General features: G+C 45.6%; 1 protein-coding gene across 2 annotated transcripts in view; it reads right to left on the bottom strand.

The window, feature by feature from the left end:
- LOC120927741 (transient receptor potential cation channel subfamily V member 1-like) overlaps nucleotides 1–24,176 on the bottom strand; it is a 112,475-nt gene that overhangs the window by 39,148 nt on the left and 49,151 nt on the right. For both annotated transcript variants that reach the window (XM_040338628.1, XM_040338629.1), the window contains exons 5-6: nucleotides 3,154–3,294; nucleotides 1,293–1,591 (exon numbers count right to left, since the gene is read on the bottom strand). In XM_040338628.1, the coding sequence (XP_040194562.1) occupies nucleotides 1,293–1,591; nucleotides 3,154–3,294 (440 nt within the window). The remainder of the gene's footprint in view (nucleotides 1–1,292; nucleotides 1,592–3,153; nucleotides 3,295–24,176) is intronic.

Below are 24,176 nucleotides of genomic sequence, written 5' to 3'. Positions count from 1 at the left end.
TGCAGGACTTGGACCTTCTAATAATTGGTGGTACAAGAGATCTCGTGTCTCCCAGCCACTGGGTTAGGAATTGGTAGGAAATCTCTAAAAATGAGACATAAACGGTAGAATGGGGAAAGCAGAGCCTATGTCAGGTACTTGTTGCTGTCTACATTCAGTGGGAAATTCTCTAAGGCCCCTTTCACATGGGCAGACCGTCCAGGTCCACCTGTTAGTTTTTTAGGAGGACCTGAACGGACGCTCTGTGCACCACTATGGAGCAATAGATGTCAGCGGTGACAAGGATGAAAACCCTATTTTTCATCCATTAAACCCTCTATCCAAGGCTCCGTAGGAGAAATTTACCAACATTTTTTGCTTTCCTGTCCTCCTGCCAAAGTTTTACCAGACATGAGGTGACGGTAATGCTGCAACAGCAACATAAATGGGATCTGATTCACAGGTGTCTAACACAAGGCCCACGGGCCGAATCCAGCCCTCCATTTCATGTGGCCCTCGCACCTCTCCTGTAGCCACCCTCTACTTTCTTCTTTCAAACAATGCATTCAGCTTCTTCCCAGCAGCAGCATAATGAAAGGGGGTGCGCTGTGATGTAAGGGATAGTGGGGGACTCAACTTCTGATGGTGGGGTGGCTCTTAACATCTAATATATGGGATGGGGATGCTCTGGACATCTAATTTTACAGATACAATCGGCCCTTTTGAGGGCAATCATAATGCTGATGCGGCCCACAATGAAATTGAGTTTGACATCCCTGATCTGAATACTTCAGCTGGAATACGTTTACGTATACGTTTCAGCGCTGTTTATAAAGTGATCAGCCAGTGGTTTGATTGAAAAAAAAAATAGATTCCTTCATCCACACAAGCATGGTGGATAGAGGAATCCTCCCCGTTGTTCCAATATATTCTGACAGCAGGACTACTCCTCTGCCAGAATACACTGGTCACTGGCTGCAGCTCATTGCCTGCTTTTGCTGATCGAATTTTTTTTTCCAAGAAGCCCTTTTTACAGAAGTGGAGTGTTACAAAAACCTCTGTCAAGTGGGAACGGCCATGCATGGATCGAAATTGAGCTGAACCAGTCAAATTTCAGTCCATCTAAGGCCAGCTTAAAAGTATTACATAAGGCAGCAGCAGCCACACATAGTACACGCTTGATTAGTGTTCATTTATGTTTACAATGTACTGTACAGCGCTAAACTGTGTTTTTGGCCAACGTTTAGCTTTAATCCCTTTAACAAATGGGGCTGCTAATGTATAAAGCTTACAAAGTTTTCTTTTATACTAACCTCAATTTTACCAGTTTTGGCTGCTAGCTTCAGTGGTGTTAGACCTTCCCAGTTAGGAGTTTCCTCCAGGTACATCTCTGGATCGATTGTTATGGATCTCTTCAGAATGTCATCATACATTTTAGTGATTATCTTAGTGTTCTTCTCTGTGTTATCAGCTACTAAAACCAGAGCATGCAGGACTGTATTCCCATGACTATCTCTGGCTTTTAAATCAGCCTTACGATAGGGATTGTTTAAGAGATAGTCCACAATATTGGGCTGGTTAGTGCAGGCAGCTAGAGAAAGAGGGAGTTCACCTGTGAATAAAAATATTTCAGACTTTAGTCAATAGAAACTGCAATACCTCCAGATCTACAAATGTATTTACGAACGGGAAAAAAATAATTGGAGTAAATTTAGGGACAATTTTTGGGAACGACGAAGATTAATCTCATGCTCTATTAACGTTTGAAGTTAGTTAGGTGTTACACCGGCTGTCTGCATTCAAGAGTTTCACAGCTGCTTTCTAGGGTTTGCTGTAGAGATGTGACAGAAAAAATGGGAATAGTAAAGGGCTTACTACAGCCTCTATGCATTGGTACTGGTAAATAGGAAATTATAAATTAATGCAAAATATATATAACATACCGAATTTGATGCAACAAACTTAGATACATTTTTTTGTTGATGCCTTCTTTACAGTAGTTTTTTTTAGGCTCCATGCACACAGAAGCTGATAAACTGCAATTTATTGGCTTTTTGGCGTTTTTTTTAAAAAGCCCATAAACTGAACTCTATGGCCCAGATTCTCAAAGGAGATACGACAGCGTATCTCCAGAGTCTGAGCCGTCGTATCTATGCGCCTGATTCTTAGAATCAGTTACGCATAGATTTGTATTAGATCCGACCAGCGTAAGTCTCTTACGCCGTCGGATCTTAACTGCATATTTACTCTGGCCGCTAGGGGCGTGTACGCTGATTTACGCCTAGAAATATGTAAATCAGCTAGATACGCGAATTCACGAACGTACGCACGGCCGACGCAGTACAGATACGCCGTTTACGTTAGGCTTTTCCCGGCGTAAAGTAACCCCTGCTATATGAGGCGTACATGCGGCGTACCAATGTTAAGTATGGACGTCGTTCCCGCGTCGAATTCACGTCGTCCGTGAATGGGGCTGGACGTAATTTACATTCACGTCGAAACCAATACGTCCTTGCGACGTACCTTGGAGCAATGCACACTGGGATATGTCCACGGACGGCGCATGCGCCGTTCGTAAAAAACGTAATTTACGTGGGGTCACATAACATTTACATAACACACGCCCACATCTTCCAAATTTGAATTAGGCGGGCTTACGCCAGCCTATTTACACTACGCCGCCGCAACTTACGGAGCAAGTGCTTTGAGAATACTGCACTTGCCCGTCTAAGTTTCGGAGGCGTAACGTAAATAGGATACGTTACGCCCGCTCAAAGATACGTCGCTGTACGTGAATCCGGGCCTATGTTAGCCTATGTGCCCGTTTTTTAGTGTTAATGAGTTTTTGGGGTTTTTTGGCTTTTTTCTGAACGCCCGAAATTTGCGTTCAAAGTGCAGTTTTTCGGCGAAAAAAAACCTCTCAAAAACGCTGGCGCCAGCGTTTTTAAGCGTTTTTTTTATCCATTGAAAAAAAAAACAGCTAAAATACGCTACACTGAAAAACGCTAATAAACGCTATTGCAAAAACGCTAAAAAACGTTAAAAGGCTCCCTGCAAAGCTACTGGCGTTTTTTATTGTTTTTTTTTAGCTTCTGTGTGCAAGGAGCCTTAGGGTTGACTTTGGTTACTCCTGCAATTACTCAGGTTATCTAGAACATGCTTGTGACATCTTACCAAAGTAAAAACTGACTCCTTTTTTCTTCTTCTGAAAAAATGCGCCCTCCGCTTTGGCATGGACGTCAGCTTTGTGTTTCATCAGCAGCTGGACTAGTTGGAAGCTTCTCTTCTCAATAGCTATGTGGAGTGCTGTCTGTCCTGGGGTGACATAGAAAAACAAATCATATGTTTAATTATGTAGCCGTAATAAAACAGCTACAGCTGCCATCAATATGAATACCCAATTGTTTGGACCTGGATCACCTGCTGGTGGCGCTGTGGTTCCCAGAGCTGACAGGTGTACTTCTGGTGTCCATCAGCAGCTGTCTCCCAAGAGGCAGCAGATCCCAATAATTACTCTCCACCTGATGATTGCTGCTAAGGAAGGTATATAGCTCCTCTTCTAGCTTCATTCTGAACCTCAGTGTTTTGCCTGTGTGCCATGTACCTGGTTACTGCTCCTGACTTTGATCCTGTTACTGACCGTTATCTTGATTCCTATACAATCCTGTTCCTGTTCCAATACCTGCATCCTGTACCTGATCCCAGGTCTGGCTCCTTCCTGATCCAACCTCCTGTCTGTTCCGCCATTTCCTGTCATAATGTGCTTAACTGTGTTTTCCCCTTTGTTGTATATATTGTATTATATATAGTTTCATAATTATAAAGGGCATGACAATAACCAAGGTGGCCCCTCTGAATGATTCCTGTGTACAGTCACAGGCCAGTTCCTTGCCATTCACGTGCACTTAGAAAATGTGAACGTGCACATCCATATGCAGATCTGCTTGTGCAGGCATGCGCATCTGTGACAGTTTATGGAGCCAAGTGGGCTATTTAACTGAGTCAGTGATCTGCTCCAGTGCTGTCTTGTCTACAGCATTCCAGTGCAACCTGCATTCTGTTATCTTGCACTTAATTCCAGTTACTGACCCAGCTGATCTTGACTATTCTTTGAACACTGTCTGCACCCGCCCCAGCTTGTCTCCTGACCTCCATTTCTGCCTGCTCCCTTGGCTTTTACACTGCTTATCTGTTACAGACTCTGGCCTGTACCCTGGCTACACTTCTGTCTGTGTCCCAGAACCTGATCTGACTGTCATCTGACCTGGCTTATCCGGATTTCTCTGCTATTCAATCTGCTGCTGGTCCTCTGCTGCAAGCATCTGTCCGCTGCCAGTCTGTACCTCATCACTCTGCTGCCACCAGTGCCAGCCTGTCCCACCTGCTGCTGACCTGCCATGACCCAGCTTGCCTACTCCACTGTGGTTCACCACCAGCTTCCCACTGCCTGGCCTGGACATCCTATCAGCTTTACTGCTAGCAAGAACAACAGTCTACTCTGTCAGGGGATCTGAGCCAGAAGTTTAGCAGAGGCCTTGCTCAAGTTGCTTAGCACATCAGGCTCCCCACCAGGTACGTGACATCACTATTGGCTGATGTCAGTCAGCCGGTCCAGACTCTAGAGAGTTCCCGACTTTAATGTTGGGATCCACACAGATCCCTAACTGGCAGTCGGCTTAGCCTCTCAACGTGCTACTGAGAGCATGAGCCAGCCACTCTAACTCTCTCCCCACTGGAGGGACAGAGCAGAGAGCCAGTGACTGACCGTCATAAGGTCTGTGCTCAGTAAAGACAGTGAAATGAACGATCAGTGCTCTTGAATGCCCAGTTCTCGGTCTTAGAGGCGATGGGATGCTAAGACCAAAAACATAGGACCGATGCTGCATCCACCTAGGTGATCATGTGTGTGTTTTTTTGCAATTCCCAAACTATTCTTTTAATAAATTTTAGTTTGATCATAAGCATTCTGGTTTTAGTTTCCTTAAGTACAGCTACACCAGTCTGGTCACCTCTGCTGTTGCTGGCTACAAGTACTCAGTATCCTAACACCAGTCATGTACAAAGGGGAAAAATTAGATTTTAGCATGAACGTGTTTAGATAATTGAAGTGAACACAACTTTACCTTATTCACTAGTATATTTTTTACAAAGTGTGAATCAGGCCCAAAGGAAACCTCTCATGACAGAAACGTTATTGATGCCCCCCTTCTGAAAATGCTAGTTGCTTGGCTTTTATGTTAAATCTATCTTGAGTTCTTTAAACCATGATCCAGAAAAAAGTAGAAAATTCACTATAGTCAAGTAGAAAATTATTTTCATAGGGCCGTCTAGACTACATTTAGAAAAACTCTGTGACATATCCATTTAATTTTATTAAAACTTTTAATCCCAAAGGCAGGACACAGTTACCTATAAGAGCTCATACAAATAAATTGTAAATATAAACAAAGTTGTCTTTATCCCCTTAACATATTATATTGATAACAGATATGCTTAGTTGTCTTTTCTAAAGTTCCAGTAGTCCTAAATCACAGGGTGTTCCTGTTTGCACATTTGAATACTTCTGTTTGGTGTTAATGGCTGCCTCTCCTCCACTGACACCTCTTTGACCATAGGCACCAGTATTGACCATAGTGGTAGTCCAAAAGAAAGTACAACAGGCTGTGATCCAAAGCTCCTAATTTCAGGGAAGCACATGTGAAAGCACCCATTGATTTGGGCCTACCAGTGTCACATATGGGTGTTCTGTTTCCACTTGGGCAGAGTGACTAACCTCGACTGGGTAGCAGCAGCTGAGGCTAGACAGTGGGAACACAGAGAACGGCACTGACTGGATACCTGCTGGTGGTGTTAGGAAAGAGTCAGCTTTCCAGCTTGTTGAGCAAAGGTGAGAGCCCATAGAAGGGTCAAGTCACAGCGTCTAAGGAGCCAACCTTAGCGCCAGGAGGTGAGATGGGTTATGAGTTTTGCTGTCACTGAAGCAGGCAGCTACCAGAGACTGAGTACAAATATACAGGAATGTATTCTGCAGCACAATAGTGCTGGGAACATGGAGGTGGTTTATAAGGGTCTATAGCAGGCAGGGTTGCCAAAGAACAACATGGTGGAGTGCAGTATTCACTGGAGCAGGATACAGACTGGAGTGCACAGGGTCACTGGAGCAGGATACAGGCTGGAGTGCACAGGGTCACAGGAGCAGGATACGGGATGGAGTGCACAGGGTCACAGGAGCAGGATACAGGATGGAGTGCACAGGGTCACAGGAGCAGGATACAGGATGGAGTGCACAGGGTTACTGGAGCAGGATACAGGATGGAGTGCATGGGATCACTGGAGCAGGATACAGATTAGAATCGACAGGGTTACTGGAGAAGGATACAGGCTGGAGTACAGGCTGAGTAGGATACAGGGCACTGGGGTCACTGGGGGCTACAGGAGGCATCCTGGGGCTGGACAGGATGCTGGAGGGAGAAGACATTGAGAACCACATGAATCACACTGCAGCAGGGCATCGGAAAGCAGAAAATCACTAGGGAACACACTGGGGAGGCAAATAAGCAGAGGGGGCTCAGCTGCTGGCATGAACAAACAAACAAACACCAAGCAGCACAAGACAGCTCCACCTTTGTGATTGGCTGTGACATTGGTGGCACTGGTGAAACCCGGAAGCCAGTAAACACACTGGGATGAGGGGGGGGGGGGAAAGATAAGTGGCAAAGTTTAATTAAGACTGCCAGGATGGTAGCGAAGGGATTTTAGGATAAGTGTAGACAGCATTTCCTTGCTATAGCCAATTTCGATCATTTTGAGTGATGAAGTAAAAAAAAATGTAGATTCACTTTAGGAATGGAGTTTTTCTTAAAACATTTATGGTATCTCTTTCTCTATTGTTTTTTTCATTAATAATACATATATCTCCGCCCTTTGTCTCTGAATTACTCCCAAGGCACAATTCAAGCAGATATAGAGACAGAAATCTAATAGGCATTAGCTTGAATACTTTCATTTCCTAGGCGGAAAGAGCATTGGAATCAACAACATCACTCCATTGCAGGAGGACCAGTTGATGTCTCAGCAGTCTTGTCTAATGTTTCTCTTAATTACCTCTAGAAAGTGACTTATGCATTTGTGAAATATTCAGGCGTGTTCCATAACATAACAATTTAAAGATACAGTTCAGCCAAAACTAAAAAATAAGCCTTGAAATGTACAGAATGAACACATTCTACTTGTGTAGGGCTTCTATTTCTCATCTAAACATAGGATACTACAGTGTATCCGGAAAGTATTCACAGTGCTTAATTTTTTTCCACATTTTGTCATGTTACAGCCTTTTTCCCAAATGGAATCAATTTATTATTTTTCTTCAAAATTCTAAAAACAATACCCCATAATGACAACATGAAAGAAGTTTGTTTTGCAAATGTATAAAAAATTTAAATTGAAAAAAAAAAAAAACATGTACATAAGTATTCACAGCCTTTGCCATGACACTCAAAATTGAGCTCAGGTGCATTCTTTTTCCACTGATCATCCTTGAGATGTTTCTACAACTTGGAGCCCACCTGTGGTAAATTCAGTTGATTAGACATGATTTGTGTGTCTATAGAAGGTCCCACAGTTAACAGTGTATGTCAGAGCACAAACCAAGCCATGAAGTCCAAGGAATTTTCTGTAGACCTCAGAGACAGGATTGTATCGAGGCCCAGATCTGGGGAAGGGTGCAAAAAAATGTCTGCAGCATTAAAGGTCCCAATAAGCACAGTGGCCTCCATCATCAGTAAATGGAAGAAGTTTGGAACCACCAGGACTCTTCGTAGAGTGGGTCGCCTGGCCAAACTGAGCGATCAGGGGAGAAGGGCCTTAGTCAGGGAGTTGACCAAGAACCCAATGGTCACTCTGACAGGTCTCCAGCATTCCTCTATGTATAGACGAGAAACCTTCCAGAAGAACAACCATTTCTGCAGCACTCCTCCACCTATCAGGTCTGTATGGTAGAGGCCTGACACTCCTTGCACTTCTGCATCACCGCCCAGGATCTATGGTGCGAACGGACCTTGGCTATGGCTACGGAGCATCACCGCTATGCATAGAATGCATTAAGATAAAAAACCTTCTGCCTTTACAACCACTTTAAGTTCTAGCTTGTATACCTTTTAAATTAGATAATTTTGTGGACCTGTATAAAATGACCTTGCTGAAATCCACAGCACCATCCTGCAAAACATTGGTAATATAAAAACAAAATTTGGATTAGTCTGACATGATCTGCCCTCAATAAAACCAGGCTGATTTGGGTCCAGCAAGTTGTGTATTTTTAATTGATCAATGATTCTTCTTTTCAGGAGCGATTCCATTAACTTGACTACAACTGATGTTAAACTCACTGGCCTGTAATTGCTTCTACCTTGCTGCCCTTTTTGTAGATAGGTATAATGTTAGCTGTCTACCTGTCATGGGGAACTTCTCCTTTTAGAAGAGTTTGATTAAAAAGATCTGTTAATGGTTCAACAAATATATCTTGAAGTTCTCTTAGAACTTTGGGATGAATACCATCAGGGCCCATTGGTTTATTAAGTTTTACCGAGCTAGTACCTCTGCTACCTCTGTCTCCAGAAATCCTAAAAATGTTTTCAATATCTTTTTATAACATTTTTCAAAGATTACAAAATACATACCATCCAATAAAATCATCTACACCTTCTACATTTAACAACATTTATATTTTATCTGAAAAGAAGGAAACAAATTTTTGCTCTTAGGGATATATAACCTTCCGTTTCCTTTTTTTACGTCTCCCTCTCCTCACTTTACATGAGTTTTTCAAGAAAATTGCTTCTATGTATCATTCACCCTCATTCTCCTCATTCACAAAAAATAAATGAAAAATTCTCTCTATTTTCCCTTCCCCTCTCCCTTCCTCCCTTATTAATCTTTGTTCCCCCCTCTTTCCCCTCCTCCCTCCTGATTCACTCTTAAAAAAACTTCTTAAATTAGCTGGAATTCATCCCATTGTTGCCACATTTTGGGTAGTTGATTCTTTACATATCCCTTTATCCTCATCTTCTTTTCCATATAATATATTTCATTCATTTCACAAATCCATTCTACTATTGTAGGAGTTTCCGTTTTCTTCCACTTACGGGCTATTAAAGCTCTGGCTGCTGTAATCATGTGATGAAAAATATCTTTCTTTGCATTTTCTACTGATCTTGATGTTATAGACAGCAATAGATTATTTATATTTGGCTGCATTTTTATTCCTGACACTTTTTGATAAATTGTTGTTATTTTATTCCAAAAATTCCTCACTCTGTTACACCCATACCAAATGTGTACCAATGTTCTTCTATTCTCAGCACATCTCCAACACTTTTCCGAGTTCTCTTCATTTATTTTATTCAGAGCTACTGGATTCCAATACCATCTCATCAGAATTTTATAATTCCTTTCTTGATGTTTTAAGGCTATTGAGGTTTTGTGTATTTTTGATATTGTCTTTTCCCATTCGATTAGGGATATTGGTATAGCTATCTCCTCTCCCCATTTGTTCATATATGTCAGTTCTTTAATTGGTCCTGAGGGAAATAGTAATTTTTACACTTTAGACAGCTTACCATTCACCTCTTGGTTTTCTCTTGAAATCCTAAAAATTAACCGTCATTACGATTCCCCAACTTTTTATTGTTAGTACAATTTTTTTCTGCGAAGACTGGACAGAAGTAATTGTTTAACTGGTTTGCTACATCCAGGTCTCCCTTGTGTTGTGCCCATTTTTCATTTTAGTGATTCCACTGTAATTTTTCCTTCTATTACTAATGTACCTAACAGGTTTTATCTCCTTCCTGTGCTTTGCCAGCAATGATAATGTGTTTGGCCTCCTTTTGTCTATTTTTATACTCCTCAGCTATTCCTCCTGTTTCCTTGACTCTTTTATATGCTCATTCCCTTTACTATTCTACATACGTCTTTAGTGAACCATATTGTTTTTTTTCTTCTGTTTATTTCTACTAACTTGCCTGACATATAATATAGTTGCTTTCAGGATGGTAGACTTTAATAGTGCCCGCTGATTACTTACTCCTCTCATTTTTTTCCAACCTTTCAATTACTTTTTTTTAGAAATGTCCACATTTCAGCAAAATTTGTCCTTTTGAAATCTAAAACTTTTGTTTTTGTATATGATTTTTTAGTTCTTGTTTTAATATCAAAAAGACATTGGTGATCACTAGAACTTAAATTCTCTCACCCCAAGGGGCGTGGCCGCGATGTGAACGGGAGCAGACGTGTGTTAGCTGGGCTCCGCTCTTACCCTCATCCTGACTGACTTCCAGCGCAGATTCCTGCTTCCACTACCCGCTTGACAGGCACCCTGGGGCGAAAGAAGGCACCAGCTACCCCGAGAGCCCCTCCGCTGTCGCCGGGTAAGCTCCGTTCGTCTTCAACGCCTGGAGCGCGGGCGGCAGCGGCCATCTTACCCACGAGGCTTTCAGCCACAGAGATGTCTGTCGACTTCCCAGCCTTGCCTAATCCGTCGGCATCGCAAGCCGCCTCTCATGCTGAACTCCTGGCAGCCATCAAGGAGGGCCGGGATTCGGTGATGGTGAAGATCGATCACCTAGTGGCAGATGTGAGCCTCATTAGGCATGACATGGACAAATTTAGGGCCCGGTTCGCCGAGGCGGAGGGCCGCATTTCGCAGCTTGAGGATTCTACCAGGGCAGACTCCAGAGATCTTCATGCCCTGCAGATACAAGTAAGAGCCCTTCAGGAAAAGTCCATAGACACCGAGAATAGGCTCCGGAGAAACAATATCAGGATCCTGGGCCTCCCGGAGCGGGCGGAGGGCCCCAAGCCTGCTGAGTTCACTGAAACCTTCCTCATCTCCCTCTTGGGCCTACCAGCTATGCCACCTACGTTTGTGGTTGAACGGGCACACAGAGTTCCTCCCAAGCCTCCGGTCCCTGGGGCCCCTCCGCGGCCTTTCCTGCTCCGCCTACTCAATTACCGTGACAGAGATCGAATCCTGGCGGCTGCCAGGGAAAAGAGGGATTTGATGTTTGAGGGAGCCAAGATCATGCTTTTCCCGGACTACTCACCTGAGGTGCAACGCCAACGCCGCTCTTTCACTGAGGTGAGAAGGACCCTGCGTGACCAAGGCCTCAAGTTCAGCCTGCTGTACCCCAGCAAGTTACGGGTGATAGACGGGGATCGCACACGCTTCTTTACGGATCCGGAGGCGGCTATGTCCTGGCTGGAGACCCGCTGATGAAACATACCTCGTGGCAAGTATCGATACCAGTTTTCTGATTATCCCTGGGTTACCCCTTTCTCTACCTCCCGCCTTGATGGTATCCTTGGTGGTGGGCTACAGCATTGGAGTTTCAGATGGAGATCAGCTCTCCCCCCCCCCCCTTTTTTTTGTTCCTGTTTTGCCTTCATTTTGTCAGTGCTGGCGGTTTTTACATTTGTCCATCTTTTTTTTTTTTTTTTTTTTTTTATTTCTACTATACCATATGTCATTCGCTGCAAGATGGCTGATGCAGTCCCTGATCCCAATTCCAGCTGCTACAGGGGGGCGAATGTGCATCTGCCCTTCCAGAGGCTTTCTCTCTACATAGTGAACTGAGATACGATTCCCCCCATCGCTCCATCCCTTTATCATTTCATTTATTTACTTTCTCCCCCCCGTTTTGATGGACTGTCCTCCTTCCGCTACCTCCCGGAACGGGGGTCTCTTCCCCCCGCACTTCGCCCCCCCGGGCCCTGCTCAGGCCTGGAATCTGCCCATTCTGTTGCTTTAGAGTTGGTTACCCAGCGCATAGAAACGACGGCGCAACACCTAGACTTCACGGAACTGTGACGAGCAGGCGCCGCTACCCCCCCCCCCCAGTGCTCGTTTTGTCCCCTTTTATTTTTGTTCTATTTTTTACTTATTGTTTTTTGGACCTACTATTGCGCCCTGTCCCATTTGGGCTCTCTGGGCATGAACATTGACCGCAGACCCTCGCTGTTAGAGGATAGCCCTGCGGATACTGTGTAGGGTCCCCAGTTTAGGGGCCCATTTACACCCTTAACGGTTGACTGTTTTTTGGGGAAAAACTATTCCCATCCCTCGGGCAGTTGCTAGAGGTATGGGATATAGTCGGATAGGCACCCAGTGCCTGGGAAATTTGTTATTTTCTATGTTTACTGTATGTGTTATGCTCAATGTCTTTTACTCTATGAGGATGATGGAATGTGCAAAACTGGCTTATGTGTCAAGCAGTGTACTCGGTGTCTTGCTGCTCCTGAGGTGTCCCGAGCTGCTCTCATATGGGTATCCTGTCTTCCCTTCACCCCCCATGCCTAATGGCTGATCGCCCGACTGACTCATTCTCTATCCTTTCCTGGAATGTCAGGGGACTTAATTCCAAGTTTAAGCGGGCCACCCTCTTCCAATATTTGAAATCACGTCCTGTACAGCTCATCCTACTCCAGGAAACTCACCTCATGGGCAGCAAGATCCTGACCTTAAAAAAGCCTTGGGTTCAGCGAGCGATACATGCCACGTATTCTACGTATGCCAGGGGGGTGACTATCCTGGTTCATAAGAATTTTCCCTGTGTCATTGAAGAAGTCCGTACGGATCCCCTGGGCAAATATGTGATACTTGTTTTTACATTGTGGTCACAGAGGTACATTGTTGTTAATGTGTATATCCCCCCTCCCTTCTCCTCAGCCCTACTATATGAAGTACTAGACAAAATTACGCCCTTCTGCCCTGGGAGGGTTATGGTGATGGGGGATTTCAATGCCATCTTGTCCCATGAGTTAGACAGACCTACCCCACCGAAGTCAAGATGTTCAGACTTACTGGCCTGGGCTCAGGCGGTGGGCCTGGAGGAGGTCTGGAGGTGGAAGCACCCAGATATGCGCGCATATTCCTGTTACTCAGCATCCTACAAGACCGCATCCAGGATAGATCTGGCCTTCTCCAACCCTGCACTGTTAGCAGATGTGTTGGAGACGGACTATCTTCCTAGCGGTCTGTCGGACCATAGCCCGCTGTTGGTGGTGCTCCGCTCTCCGGCCTCGCGATGTGCCGCACTATGGAGGCTGGGCGCGCAGTGGATCACTCACCCTGAAGTGACCACTATTGTACCCCCCCTACTGACAGAATTTTGGGAAAAAAATACCGGTACGGCCTCCCCGGACGTAGTATGGGACACCTTTAAGGCATATGCAAGGGGGCAATACATTTCCTCTATAGCTAGTGTCAAGAAGCAACAGGCAGCGCAGCTGGGAGACTTAGAGAAACTGGTTACAGACCGAACTGCCACCTACAACTCTGACCCCTCGTCGGATCATTTTGATCAGATGATGGCGGCCCAACGTGACTTACATCTGCATACAGCTGAGGCGACGCGTCTGGAACTACATAAGGGCAGACAGAGGGCTTTTGAACAGGGGGACCGGAATGGCCGGTTTCTGGCCATGATGGCCCAACACGACCAGCCTCTCACGACCATATCTATCCTTCAGACTCCGGGAGGGGGAACTGTGTCCTCCCCTCGAGACATACTGCAGACTTTCAATGACTTCTACAGGACCCTCTACTCTTCTGGGTTGCCCGCTGGCTTCCGACCTGAGACACTGGGTGACCTGCTTGACCCCCTGGCGCTGGGCTGGCTCTCCGATCAGGAGAGGGAGGCCCTAGTGCAACCATTCACAGCTCTTGAGGTTCAGAGTGCCATCCAGTCCTTCCCACCGGGCAAAGCGCCCGGACCAGATGGTCTCCCTCTAGACTTTTATAAAGCGCATGCGGGCCTCCTGGCCCCTTTATTGGCACAGCTCTACACTACATGCCTAGCTGAGGGCAGCCTCCCCGCTTCTATGTATCATGCTCACTTGACACTGATCTACAAACCTCCAAAGGACCCTACTTCCTGTGCATCTTACCGCCCCATTGCCCTACTGAACACTGACTTTAAAGTGCTTACTAAGTTACTAGCCCTTAGACTATACCCCATGCTGCCCACGGTGATAGACTCTGACCAGACGGGGTTCATGCCCAAAAGGTCTACGGACGTCAATCTTAGGAGGCTTTTTACAAACATTCACACCCAGCACCTAAACACCGGAACGAGGACTGTGGCCTCATTGGACGTGGAAAAGGCCTTCGACACGGTCGAGTGGCCCTTCCTATGGGAGACCCTGCGTCGGATGGGATTCCCCTTGCTTTTTATAACTTGGCTGCAGGTAATTTACAGGGCCCCCACTTCGTCGGTGCGTTTGGGCGGTGGAGTTTCTGTTCCCTTCCAGCTTTCTCGTGGTACTAGGCAAGGCTGCCCCCTTTCCCCGGCCCTATTTGCCCTTGCCATCGAACCTGTGGCAGAGGCTCTTCGCACATCCCTCCATATTAAGGGGCTCAGGGTAGGTATGTTAGAGGAGAGGGTGGCCCTATACGCCGACGATATGTTGCTTTTCCTAAATGACGCAGGCCCCTCCCTGCAAGGCGCTTTGTCTGTTCTGGACACCTTTGCCCCGGTCACCGGGCTCAAAGTGAACTGGTCCAAATCTCTCCTGTTCCCGATAGACCAGGCGGCCAGATCCACATCCCCCCCTGATAACCCCCTTTGCTGGGTGGACACGTTCAAATACTTGGGGGTACATATTTCAACCTCGGCTTCTGACTTTGTCCCCCTTAATCTTACTCCGGTTCTGGTGGACGCCCAATCCAAGTTTAAAGCCTGGGGCAACCTCCCTCTATCGGTCTGGGGGAGGGTGAACCTGCTTAAAATGAAAATAGTTCCCAAACTTCTTTATCTTTTTCGTCATTCGCCGCAGTGGGTGCCTAGGGCCTTTTTTGCCAAACTGAACCAACTCTTTTCTTCCTTTATCTGGGGGTCCTCCCCGCCGAGGTACAAACTATCCACCTTAATGAGGCCGAGAACGCAGGGTGGGATGGCATTTCCTGATTGCTACAAGTACTACCTCGCCGCCCAACTGGTAACGGCGGCCTGGTGGCTGCGGCCAGATGGCACCAACACTTCCACTGCTCTCGAGGCGTCGGTGGTTGGCTCGCTGGAGGCCCTCCAGCTCTTGCTGTTTCGGGGCCCCCGTGCGCCATACTCTCTCACTCCCTCCATGCTTACCACCCTGAGGGCATGGCGGACCGGCCTAGCCATCGAAAAATGCAAGCCCACTGAAATTTCACCTAACGCCCCAATCTGGAAAAACCCCTCCCTGAATCACCTCTATAGGTTGTTAGATCCCCTCGCGTGGTCGAAGCACGGCGTAAAACTGATCTCCCACATTGTGTCGCAGAACACGTTGAAGTCCTTTGCCGAGCTCTCATCTGAGTTCAACCTGCCCACTCACTACGGTTTCAGGTACCTCCAACTTTCACATGCTTTTTCGGCGCAGTTCCCTTCGTCCTCCTGTATCGTGGCCCAGTCGGAGCTGGAGAGGACACTCAGATTTAATTGTTGTGTAAAGCCCACATCACACCTATACTCCTATCTACTCTTTGTGTCCCTCCCTCCCCTGGACGGGCTGCGAGCCAGGTGGCAGAGGGACATCCCCACGCTAGATACGGACGACTGGGATGACATATGGGACCTTCCCTTCACTACGTTGGTGTCTGTTCGTGATAGATTGGTCCAATACAAAATAGTGCATAGAGCATACTTCACCCCCTACAGGTTACACAAGATGAACCCTTCACACTCACAGAAGTGCTGGCGCTGCGACGCCTCCCCGGGCGACTTCCCCCATATTTTCTGGCGGTGCCCAGAGGTGATGCACTATTGGGAGGCTGTGATGGAACTGACCAACAGGATTGCTGGCACATCACTTCCTTTCACTATGGAGGTATGCCTCCTGGGCATAATTGAGAATGTTGTCCGATCCTCAGCTAGACGTACCCTGGTGAGCCTGTTGCTTTTTTATGCCCGCAAGAACATAGCTATGCATTGGAAGAAGCCCTCGCCCCCGTCCCTTGCGCAGTGGCGGCGCCTGGTGAATGCCAGCTTACCCTTATACAAAGACACGTATGCCAATCGCGGTTGCCCGCTGAAATTTGATAAGGTATGGCGGGTCTGGGTGGAAGAATCCGAGACTGCGGGTTGAGGGTTCGAGATGTGACACCTCCTTTTTCCCATTCTCCCCCCCTGTATCTATATGCCGTTCACTGCAGGTTTCAGCCTATTTCACATGTTTGCACGGTAGATGATATTATCCCTCTGTTGTACCAACTACCTCTCCTTAAGAGTCGTATGATGTTGAGCTGTCTGTGTATAGTCTTGTCTACAATGTGATGTTTAATGTGTATAAAAATCTCCAATAAAAATATTTTTCAAAAAAAATTCTCTCACCCCAACATCGGACAGTCGATCCCCATTTGTCAGTAATTTTACTCACTGTTTTAGGCCAGGTTCAAACTTATGCCAATTGGATGGGGGTTTCCCCCCATCCAATAGCATGACTCTCACTGAAGCTAGTTAACACATGTCTAGGGCCGGTAAAAAAAGGTCCGGTGTGTCTTTGGGTCCGGGTTCAGGTGCGAATTCAGGCTAAAATTCAGACCTGAATCGTACCTTAACCGGTGTATAGGAATGCACTGGACCCCATGCTGTGAACCGCAGCCGCGGATATGTGAACCCAGCCTTAGAGAAACCCCATTCAGTGCTTCCATTACATTCCTGCTCCTGTTTGTAATATCCGTTTGAGAATCAACACACATGTGCTTTGGTGCATGCACCAGGTATGGAGGGCACTGCCTGGCATTTGAGTTTAATCAGAGCCCTGAGGCACATCTTCACATGCGCGGAAGGTGTTTCCATGCATTTGCAGACATAAAGAGGTTTGAGACTTCCATACCTGCTCTACCTTCAGCATGTATGTGTGCAAATGTGCTGCAGGGCTCTGCTGTGCCCCAAGTCCTGCTGCACATCTGGGCATACACAGAATCTTGAGGGGGGGCAAAACGTCATTCTCACCTAGGCTATTAAGTTGGGAAACTATATTTTCTTTATCCAAATGTGAGAGAGGGAGGGGGGGAAAGGCAGAGGAAAGTAGATTTGTATTTAGAGGTCTGCTTGAAACTCTAATTCTTTCATAGGTACTACATAGCAAAGAAACATCAGGCATGTCATGTCTGAGATCCACCCTGAATTGAAAACTGATGTGTTTTCTCTAGTTTAAATGACTATGGTATGTTCAGCTGTCTGAGATCCACCCTGAATTGAAAACTGATGTGTTTTCTCTAGTTTAAATGACTATGGTATGTTCAGCTGTCTGAGATCCACCCTGAATTGAAAACTGATGTGTTTTCTCTAGTTTAAATGACTATGGTATGTTCAGCTGTCTGAGATCCACCCTGAATTGAAAACTGATGTGTTTTCTCTAGTTTAAATGACTATGGTATGTTCAGCTGTCTGAGATCCACCCTGAATTTGAAACATTGCTGTCTGTTTTGTTTATGTCTATTTGATAATACTGGCATGTTGCTTTTGCTTAACCCTCTGTAGATCTGTCCACCTTACAATGTTTTATTATCTCCTCTGACTTACCCAAAATCACGGCCCATTAATTTTATTGCCCTCTTGCTGATCTGTTTTTGACCAAAGAATTTTGCCCTGTTGATCAGCATAACTTTAATACCTCCTGATTAGCTAATTGAAATGCACCCACCCCCTATCTCTGTCAGTATAAATGGAAGCCTCCCTTTAGGGGGAAACATTAGCAGGGGGCTCATAGCGTCTAGGGCTCATTCTTCAAGTGGGGCGTTTCTATAAGTGGAAGCACTTCGGCTCTGCACTTCAGCGATTGTACTAGGCGGGGAAGTATTAAATGACTTGTCTTTTATAATACAGGTATCACTTTTTTTTTTTTTTTATTTATGGGAGGTTTTACTTTTCCTCCCCTTTCTAAAATGCACTGTCTACCACTGCTTCTGACAGCTGTGTCTTCTATCCTTAAACTGTCTTCCCTTCACCCCTCTTCGACCACCCCACACCTTGTATATATCACCCTCACTTCTGTCCTCTTCTTATTACTGCACTCACCAACTCATGCTAATTCTAAAACCAAATGCCCAATGCTCCAAATCGCTGGGGCATGTCCCCTCATATAAATCGCATTCTCACATTACCTCCCTCACCCTTCTACTTCTCCTATCCTCTGGTGATGTCTCCCCAAACCCTGGCCCTCCATCTAACTGTGCTCAACGCACCCATTGCCCTACACCCTCTGGATGCAGTCGCAATCCACACAATCTAATTCCCATTTCCCTTCTTCCCAAGACCAGACTCCCTTTCTCTTGCGCCCTTTGGAATGCTCGCTCCGTCTGTAACAAACTCACCCCCCTCCATGATCTCTTTATCGCTAACTCATTTAATCTACTCGCCATTACTGAAACCTGGCTTCATGAATCCGACACCGCGTCTTCTGCTGCTCTATCTCACGGTGGTCTTCTTTGGACTCACTCCCCCAGACCCAGTGGACGCAAAGGAGGGGGTGTTGGAATCCTATTGGCCCCACATAGCACCTTTCAGGTGCTTCAGCCACCTCCCTCTATGTCACTCTCCTCATTTGAGGCGCATTGCATTCGTCTCTTCTCCCCAGTTTCTCTAAGGATAGCTGTCATCTACCGCCCCCCCGGTCCAGTATCCTCCTTTCTTGATGATTTCTCTGCCTGGCTACCCTACTTTCTCTCTTCTGAAATCCCCACAATCATTCTTGGCGACTTCAACATCCCTACTAATGCTAACACTCCTGCAACTTCCAAACTTCTCAGTCTAACCTCCTCTTTTGACCTGAAGCAATGGATACATGCTCCTACTCACTCTGAAGGCAATACTCTTGACCTTGTCTTTTCCCACCTATGCACTCTATGCAACCTCTCCAATTATCCTTACCCCCTCTCTGATCACTACCTTATTAATTTTACTCTCTCACTCTCCTCCACATCCTCTCCCCCCAAATGCCTAACAGTTACTCGTAGAAACCTGGACCATATCAACCCTTCTCTTCTATACTCTGAGACTGACCACCTCTATGACAAAATTGCACCCCTGTCCTGCACCGACCTAGCCACTTCAGTCTACAACACTTCACTTCTAGCATCACTGGACAGACTGGCCCCTCTCACTACACGCAGAATAAGGCCCCGTCCCCTTCAACCCTGGCAAACAAATGATACTAGAAGTTTGAAAAAACATAGCCGTGCTCTCGAGCGCCTGTGGCGCAAGACTAAGTCCCAGGAAGACTTCGCCCAGTATAAATCTGCCCTCCAAATATACAATTCTAGCCTCTTCACTGCCAAGCAGACCTATTTTATCACCCTTATTAAAAACTTATCATCCCGTCCCCGTCAACTCTTCTCTACCTTCAACTCTCTCCTTCGTCCTCCATTGCCTCCACCCACTAACTCACTCACCGCCCAGGAGATCGCCAATCACTTCAAGCGGAAGATTGATACAATTCGCAACGAGATCTCTACTGTTCAGATACCCTCCACGCCTCACGCCTCATGGCTACAGGTACAGTCATTACTTCCCTCTTTCAACCCTACCACTATAGACGAGGTCGCTAAATTACTTGCTAACGTCCATCTTACCACCTGTGCTCTGGATCCTGTTCCCTCGCAAATGCTACGTTCGCCCTCTGGCTCGATTCTACACTCTCTAACCCACATCTTCAATCTCTCCCTCTCTTCTGGCATCTTCCCTAACTCTTTGAAACATGCACTAGTCAGCCCCATACTTAAAAAGCCCTCACTGGACCCGTCCAATCTTGACAACCTACGCCCCATCTCCTTGCTCCCCTTTTTATCCAAACTTCTTGAACGTCTAGTCTACAACCAACTGAGCGTCCACCTTGCTAAAAATAACCTCCATGATCCCCTTCAGTCTGGATTTCGTCCTCAACATTCCTCAGAAACTGCTCTCCTAAAACTAACAAACGATATACTAACAGCCAAAACTAAGGGACACTATTCTGTGCTCCTACTCCTGGACCTCTCTGCCGCCTTCGATACGGTTGACCACCCACTCCTCCTCAAAAAACTCCACAATTTTGGTCTCCGTGACTGTACTCTTCGCTGGTTCTCCACCTACTTATCCAACCGCACCTTCAGCGTTGCTTACAACTCTACTTCCTCCTCTCCTCTTCCATTCTCTGTTGGGGTCCCCCAAGGTTCTGTTCTTGGACCTCTCCTATTTTCTATCTACACCTCCTCCCTGGGTCAGCTGATAGCCTCCCACGGCTTCCAATACCATCTTTACGCTGATGACACTCAAATCTATTTCTCTACCCCTCAACTCACTTCTTCATTCTCCTCACGTATCACTAATTTACTATCGGATATATCAGTTTGGATGTCGCACCACTTCCTCAAACTCAACCTATCCAAAACGGAACTTATAATTTTTCCTCCCCCACGTGCCTCTTCCCCTGATCTCTCTGTCAAAATTAATGGTACAACTATCTGCCCATCCCCACATGTCAAGGTCCTAGGAGTAGTCCTGGACTCTGAACTCTCCTTTAAGCCTCACGTTCAATCACTGTCCAAATCTTGCCGCCTCAACCTTCGCAACATCTCCAAAATACGCCCATTTTTAACCAATGACACCACAAAACTCTTAATTCACTCCCTGGTCATCTCTCGCCTCGATTACTGCAACTCCCTCCTCATTGGCTTACCGCTGCATACTCTATCCCCCCTTCAGTCTATCATGAATGCTGCTGCCAGACTAATCCACCTTACCAACCGCTCTGTCTCTGCTACTCCTCTCTGTCAATCCCTCCACTGGCTTCCGCTCATCCAACGAATTAAATTCAAAATACTAACAATTACCTACAAAGCCATCCACAACTCTGCCCCCAGCTACATCACTGACCTAGTTTCTAAATACCAACCTGTACGTTCTCTTCGTTCTTCTCAAGACCTCCTACTCTCTAGCTCTCTCATCACCTGCTCCCATGCTCGTCTCCAGGACTTTTCTAGAGCCTCTCCATGCCTATGGAACTCCTTACCCCAATCTATCCATCTATCTCCTTCTCTATCAGCTTTTAGAGGATCCCTGAAAACCCTTCTCTTCAGAGAAGCCTACCCTTCCCACACATAACTGTTTTTTCATTTGAGTCCATCTGATCATCCCCCACAGCTAACTACCCTTTGTTCCACTTGACCCTCCCTTCTAGATTGTAAGCTCTAACGAGCAGGGCCCTCTGATCCCTCCTGTATTGATTGTATTGTGACTGTACTGTCTTCCCTGATGTAAAGCGCTGCGCAAACTGTTGGCGCTATATAAATCCTGTATAATAATAATAATAATGTCAGAGCTCAAATGTTAGTAAGCATAGATAAGACATTTTAGAGAATGTAGTTCCAGATAATGGAATCAAAGCAACCATATTGCTTGACGGACCGGATATTACCATACGCTAGTTATACAGACCAAGAAACAAATTTACAGGAAGGTGGTGGCAATGGCATCATTCATAACTACTAAAAAAACAAGCATTTATTTTTTTTGTCTGACTACAGCGTGCCTTTATGTTTAAATGTTATTGATTTCATAATGAACAAAATAATAAATAATTTGAAAATCTTACATTTCCTTCCATCTCACAAGAGGTTTTATACATATTTAAAGCAGCTTGACAATTCCCAAATGATCATCCACAATTAAATCCATTAAGAGGTAAGACAGTAATTTACGGATTAGAAGGATAATGTGTTGTTTTCTCCATTATCGAGGTCCAAATTATAGCATTTAGGGGAAATTGTCATAAATGTGTTGGGATTGTTATCCATTATCTCTCAGGCTACTGGAAGTTACATTTGAACTCATAATGTTTTTTTCTTCTATCCTGATCTTTATCTGTAGGCCATTACTTTTAAATTATGTGCCTATGTACTAGTATATTGAATACATTTGTTAAAATAACATTTTTTTTAATTATATTATATAATGTATGCTACATGCATCATGTGAGGAAAAATATGAAAATAAGTAAACAAAATTAATTGTGAATGGGACAGGAAAAATAAAATGGTTAGCCCATCTGGGAGCTAATTTGTGTTTCAGGCGAAGCAGTTGGGCGTAGGGAAAGTTGGATTCTGATGATCATCAGTTGTAAGAGCTGCAAGCGTCAAAAGTCCAGGGGTTTTATTGCTGGTTCTCAGCAGTTGGAATAGGAGAGCAGTGATCTGTTGGGTGTGGTCATTGGTCATCATTCCAAGGGGGAAGTAAGGTTTTGCATGCAGTCTAATTTGCTTATTTATGTCAGGCCTCGTACACACGACGGGACATGTCCGATGAAAACGGTCCACGACCGTTTTCATCGGACATGTCCGCTGGCGGATTTTGGTCTGATGGCTGTACACACCATCAGACTAAATTTCCCGTGGACAGCAAACGCGGTGACGTGGCCGTGCCGTCGCCGCGACGATGACGTGGCGACCTGCGCGATCCTGGAAGGTCAATGCTTCCACGCATGCGTCAAATCACTTCGACACATGCGAGGGCTTTCGGCCGAGCGGACATGTCCGGTGAGTCGTACAGACGACCGAACATGTCCGACGGACAGGCTTCCAGCGGACATGTTTCTTAGCATGCTAAGAAACATTTGTCCGCTGGGAACCTGTCCGATCCGCCGGAAAATTGTCCGGTCGGCCGTACAGACGACCGAACATGTCCGCGGAAACTGGTCCGCAGACCAGTTTCAGCAGACATGTTCAGTCGTGTGTACGAGGCCTGAGAGGTGTCAAGGGTGGGTAGATGATTAGCAGTCTCAGGTTGGTCATCATTACAGGGAGAAGTCATGGGGGATTAGCAGGCTGGCTTGGAGACATGGGTGGTGGGTGCTAATTAGTCCCAAGGGAGTCAGGTGAGACAGTCTATCAGACTAGGTGGTGGGTGTGGGCTGGGGGTGATGAATCATGACTGCTTTAGTTGATGGCAGTAATAGATGACCATCACTGAAGGGCAGACTTTCATTAGGTAATGGTCTAGGTTTGTTTATGGGTGCTTATTAGCCAGCAGAGTTGACGACTTGGGTTCCAGGTCATCGGTCTATGGGAAGTCAGGGGTGATCATTACGAGAGGCAAGGGACTCATAAGTGTTCTTCAGTATCATTCCAAGAGAACCAGAATTGCCTTACCTGTACAAAAAAAAATCTAACAATTGTGAACTGTATATTTACAGTATGAAAGGTCTGTGTCTTCAAAGGCTGTTGACATTAATGGCTTATTATTAGAGTGTGTGTTACTATGAAAGAAATAAATGGTTAGCAATTGGTAGGGCCCACTCTCTTGTTTGTTTCTTGTAAATATTAAGTTTTGCTATACAACCCTATATACTTTTATTAGGAACCTTTTTATGTAATATGTTACTAACCCCACTTAGTATATACATTCATTTGTATAGCATTACAAAAGATGATGATTTGAGGTATAAATAAGGTTTGCAAGCCTTTGCTAATGCAATATGCAGATACTGAATAAAAAAAATATTATTTATAATGGAGCGTGGATATCACTTTCTACTCTCAGTCATATTCTGCTTGTAGGCAGGCTGTAGGGTGCTTCCTGCAAAGGGAATGTACCATGTTAGTAAACTAGCTAGTCTGGCCAGATTAGAGAAGGGTTACTGTTAGTTCTGCAGTTCCCACTCATTCTGCACTATGCATCTTTCCCTGTGTTGTTATAAAAGGGGGGAAGGCTCTGCTCACAGGAGTCTGCATGGGAAGAAGAGAGAGACAATATGATGTAATCTCCAGCTGCTTTACAGGCAGGGCTCTGCTCCAGCTAGCCACATGGGAACAGAAGCAAGAGGCTCACAGAAGAAGATTTAACCCTTTACAGCCAGCAGTCACCCAGCAGCTTCTTGTGGTTATTCTGCCACAGCATGAGCATATACCAAGTAATGGACTCTTGTCTTTGCAAGGTATGCCTGGGCAGTCACACTCTATAGTAGCTAGTTAGGGAACAATGCATTGAACTTTGTTTGCACTTAACCTGTTATGCTGCAGAGCTTTGAGTAAAGTTTGTTAACTGAGCCTGGTCTGAGGTCACTAAAGGGGTGCATGAGTGTCCTATGGCAGATACACTACACTACTTTGGGTCAGTAAAGCACAGATGGGGTATGAAGCAGGTTAGGGTTAACGCAAGGGGTTAACTCAGCAAAGCAAGGAAGAGTAAATC

This window comes from Rana temporaria, chromosome 2 (assembly GCF_905171775.1).
Source record: "Rana temporaria chromosome 2, aRanTem1.1, whole genome shotgun sequence".
Lineage (NCBI taxonomy): Eukaryota > Metazoa > Chordata > Amphibia > Anura > Ranidae > Rana > Rana temporaria.
Note: the sequence above shows the minus strand (reverse complement) of the source record. Positions and strands in the feature narration are given on the sequence as shown.